We start from the raw sequence: 5,000 nt of genomic DNA on the forward strand, positions 1-5,000 counted from the left end.
GCTTTACTGTCAAATGTGTATAAACGTGAAACAACAAGCATTTAAAGTAATTGCACTTAATAATGCAAAACAATAGTAACATTAAACCAGCAAGGCTTTAAAGCAGAGGCAAACACTGCACTTCTGTGACTGTGAGTAAGTGTATCGATACAGCGGCGCAGAACTGTAACTGAGAGAATGTGTGCTGTAACGCAATACTACCATATTTCTTCAAAATCAGATCATGGAGACATTTTATCATCCACAATCAAAAAATCGTCATACCACACACATGAATTAGAGCAAATAGTTGTTCTGGAGCCCTGAGACACACGTAACGCTGCGGAGAGACTGAGACAGGAAGGATACTTGTCTTCTGTAGGGTCCGCTGGGAGAGATGAAGCGCCGCTCTCTGTGAACACGCTCCACCAGACCATGATGCCGTGTGGAGCGACTGGAGTCCAGCGGAGAGTGACACGAGCCCTGACACACACACACACACAGTTTAACATCAGCTGCTTTCAATACATCTAATGCGCTCTCACACACTCCCTCTGAAAAACACCATCTCACACACAAACACACACACACTCTCTCTCACACTCCCTCTAATACACACACTCACACACAAACACCCAGTCACACACACACACAGACACTCTCTCACACTCCCTCACACACACACTCTCTCTCACAAACACTCAGTCACACACACACACACCCTCACACACACACACTCTCACACACACCCTCACACACACTCCCTCTAATGACACACACACACACACCTGCAGGTCCGAGGCACTCCTGCCGATCTGGTTGACGTTAGGCAGAGATCCACCATAATACGAGCCCTGATTTCGAGCCAAACGGACCTTCTGCGCCTGAATCTGAAACAAGATGAGAAACCGTTCAAATAAAAGTTCAAATCAAGCTCAAAACATGTCAAATTAAAAAAATAAACTTTTTTTTTTCAAAATTCTAAATTTAACAAAAATTTCTTAAACCTGAAAAATATGAAGTCTAAATAAATAAAAAACATCAAAATAGGTGAATCATAAACCAAAATCTGAAAAATTTAAACAAATCTACAAAATAAAACACTAAGTTATTAAACAATAAAATAGAAAAAAATATCAATTCATTTTAATTTTACAACAATAAATCAATATAAAATGCTAGCTAAAACGTATAAAAATAAAAAATTGTTACACTGAAATACAATTTTGAAATAAAAATAAAAAAATGTCCAAAATATTTAAAAATGAAAATTAATTTAACTAAAAAAAAAAACTAAATTACAAACTATTACTAAAATGTATTAAATCATAGTCAAATAAAAATAATTTTCAAATAAAATCAATCCAATTAAAACACTTAATACAAGGTCATTAAATCATACATTTACAAAAATATTTTAAAAAAAATGTAAAAATTAAAATAATCCACTGACTTAAAAAAAAAATTTTTTTTTGTTTATCTACATGTCATTTGTTCATTAACTGACATCAGAGAACGATAAACATATGATTGTGCTGTTATATTATTGAAATATTAAATTCAAATCTCATAAAATATTTTAACTTCAGGAGGCTCGGCTGACAAAATCATGTTTGGGAATCTCTGCACTAACGGATTTATAACGTGTGCATAACGAGTTCACATCTGATTAATCTAAATGTGCTGCTGAGAGCTGAGGTCATGATGAATACACACTACATGAAAAACTGTTTACATGCAAACCATAACTCATTCTGGAAGAGTCCGAGTGTGTTTCAGGGTCAGAGGTCACGCTGAACCACTCTGACCTTTTAAAGTTACAGGAATAAAGAATTGAATTGTCCGCATCAAAATAAATTTTACAAAAATGATTTTATACACATAGAAAGCACATTGGATGGAAGTAAAGTGTATACTTTTAAAGTTTCAAATGAATTTGGGGAAAATAAAATCTCAAAATGTGTGTGAAAACGATACAACATTTCAACACTGTTTAACACATTGTTTTGATGACTGAAAACCCTTGACCCAAATATTAATCTAATGATAGGATGCTAATGGAAACAAAATAATGTTATACTTTAAGTTTTAGTATGTGGTTTATTTTGATTGTTTTTATTTATAACACTAAAACCTAATCAAATCATGAGATGCAAAATTAAAATACTAAAAACACAGTTTACTACAACCTAATTGAAATTTAATTGAATATAAGTAGATACAAATAATGTAAACAATGTCACTAATTGAGAGTCAGTTATTAAAAGTGTTGAATCTTCTAAGGCGACCAGGACTGGTGATGCGAGTAAGGGTCAAGGTTTGAGCCCAGGTCAGACTGACATGATCTTAACTAACCAGCTCTGACATTAGTTAACTAGATCTCACTCACCAGCACCGCATCCACACACACACACACACACACACACACCCCAACAAACACACACACACCCCAAGGTACAAGTCACAAAACACCACGGTAACGTTCATTCTGGCCGCGTTTAGCGAGTGACAGCACATAAAACACATCAGTCTGACAGAATGAGCTTCACATGTGATGTTTGAGACGGATACGGCGAGATTAACGCGAGAATAACTGCAGAATATCATTTGATATCATATGAGTAAAGCGTGAAGAGCTAATGCTAATCTGCTGCTAACCGCTTCCTGTCAGAGAAACTGATCAAACTCACAGAGGAATTAAACCTGTTTTACTGTCGTTTAGCGTCAGGGTGCCTCTAAAAACATCTCTCATGTAATTCAAGTGTCTCTAACGTTTCTCGAGTATTCCGTTTTCACGATCTCCGCGTTATTATCGTTAGCTTCCGTTAGCTTGTGCGCTACTACCTGCTCGCGCGCGCCGAGAGAAAAACACGGATTTAACTATTTCCCGCAGGAAACCCGTTCCCGTGTGTGTGTGTGTGTGTGTGTGTGTGTGTGTGTGTGTTACCCGGGTGGAGGTGAGGTCCATCATGACCTCCTGGAACGCCGCGGTCTCCTCCGCCTGTCTCTGCGTGTGCAGCGCGATCTTCTCGCTGAACTTTCGCGGGTTTGAGGCGCCGGGCGCGGGAACAGAGCCGCCGTGATTCGGTCCCGGAGCCGGTCCACACGCAGCTCCCGCGGAGGACATGATGAGCGGAACACCGAGCTCACGCACACAGACACCGGAGAACCGAGCGAGCGGAGAAACGACACACACCGACAGAGAGAGACACGGACATGAGCCCTCTAGGGGCACGAGCTAGACTTACACATACACACACACACACACACAAATACAACACGTAAACAAATACAACACATAAACAAACACACACACAATACAACATATAAAATAAAAGTTATTGTTTACATAATATATGAGTGTGTGTGCTGTGTAGATTTATTATGTATTTATAAATACAAACATATGCCTGTATATATTTAGGAAAAGCTTTATGTTAAATATATGTACATATATATAATATATGAATTTAAATATATGAATGTTTATGCATTGAAATAAAATTTTAATAATGAATCATTTAATTTTAATAATTTAAATCATCAAATTTTAATCATGTTTTATTATTGGATAAGAAAGTGCGCGCGAGTCGGAGCCGGTCGGAGCTCTTCGCCGGAAGTTGTGCGCGAGAGTTTCCGGTGTTAAAATATATTCAGTTCCTGAAATATTTGGTTCCGCTGGGATGCAGACATTACAGTAAAACATATTGGAATAAATATTTTATTAGTATAAGGCCCGTTCACACCAAGCACGATAACTATAATGATAAAGATATAGTTCTAAAAACCGTTCTCAATATTAAAGAATAGCGGAGTCCACACCACAACTATAACGATAAAGGCAAAGAGAAACGATATTGTTGGAATCACTTTCAGGACGATTTTTTTTCTGAAGAACGATAAAACATTGCCAACCAATCAGAATCAATCCTGTTTCTTCACTAACATTCTCGTCTTTACAGATAAATATTAATAATACGTGCACTTTTAAGACACTTTTTTTCTTACTATAAAATAACTTTCCAATTAATGAATGCATCGATAAATAGCCTACAGTTGAAAAAAAGTCCTAATTTGAGCAACATTCTAAAGCATTGCAAAAGAATACAACAGTTAATGCAAATTAAGCTTAACATTTATAATAACCTATGATAAAGACATTTATGATGATGATCTGAGTGTAGAGTATGATTTAAAGACTATTTTTATAATATACAAACAACATTGGGAGACACAGAATAAAAACACAAGAATATATTATTAAATATTTATTTTTATACATGAAATCAGTCATCTCAGTCATTCATGAGAAACTCATATTTCTACTGTCTCATATTTCTTTTCTGAATGTCAACAAGTATTCGAGGAGAAATTCAGAGAAATAATCGTTCAGGTAAACAGAGTACTGAGAAACACATCTAACAGAAACAGTTAATTGTTTACAAAGTGCGAACAGTCATAGAATTAGTTTAAGCTTAACTTCGTTCAATTTTATAGCTGCCTGATATAATCCACAAGACAGAACGCGATCTGACGCGCGCCTGAAGGCCCCGCCCACCACAAGCTCTCCTCGTGAATATTCAGGTGAGCGCCTCCCAGAGGAACCAAATAGTTCCGGAACTGGATGTATTGTAACACCGAAGCGCTAAAATAACGGCAGAACGGATTTTCTGTGGGACAAACTCACGGGCGTCGCGGCTAAAGGGGTAAATGTCTTGTTTATATCGCTGATACGGTCGCTGGGCTCAGACTGCGGTGTGTGTGTGTGTGTGTGTGTGTGTGGTGAAGCGCCGCGAGCTCCATGCTAACTGCTAACCGCTAACTAACACTCTCTGAGGAGAAACACACCATTACTCACGAACACATTCACCTACTCATAACAATATAAACACGAGTCACACACACAGATGAGTTGTTATCTGATAGATTATAAACGGACAGAAGTAAACAGAGGAGCAGCTGACGATCATCATATTTCTTCTGTCGTTTCTTTGTTTTCTTTTGATGTTTCAGCTGTTCTT

General features: G+C 37.3%; 2 protein-coding genes across 5 annotated transcripts in view; one reads left to right on the forward strand and one right to left on the reverse strand.

Annotated features, from left to right (window-relative positions):
• The window catches only part of LOC132137499 (CREB-regulated transcription coactivator 2-like), an 11,007-nt gene extending 7,768 nt beyond the window's left edge, over positions 1 to 3,239 (reverse strand). The window contains exons 1-3 of the mRNA XM_059547531.1: positions 2,927 to 3,239; positions 768 to 869; positions 349 to 462 (exon numbers count right to left, since the gene is read on the reverse strand). Coding sequence (XP_059403514.1) covers positions 349 to 462; positions 768 to 869; positions 2,927 to 3,106 — 396 coding nt within the window. The 5' untranslated portion in view covers positions 3,107 to 3,239. The remainder of the gene's footprint in view (positions 1 to 348; positions 463 to 767; positions 870 to 2,926) is intronic.
• A 1,295-nt stretch (positions 3,240 to 4,534) lies between these two features.
• Positions 4,535 to 5,000, forward strand: part of clk2b (CDC-like kinase 2b) — a 10,881-nt gene continuing 10,415 nt past the window's right edge. For all 4 annotated transcript variants that reach the window (XM_059547523.1, XM_059547527.1, XM_059547528.1 and 1 more), the window contains exon 1: positions 4,535 to 4,685. The gene's annotated coding sequence lies outside the window, so the exon portion shown is untranslated. The remainder of the gene's footprint in view (positions 4,686 to 5,000) is intronic.

This window comes from Carassius carassius, unplaced genomic scaffold (assembly GCF_963082965.1).
Source record: "Carassius carassius unplaced genomic scaffold, fCarCar2.1 SCAFFOLD_71, whole genome shotgun sequence".
NCBI classification, from domain to species: Eukaryota; Metazoa; Chordata; class Actinopteri; order Cypriniformes; family Cyprinidae; genus Carassius; species Carassius carassius.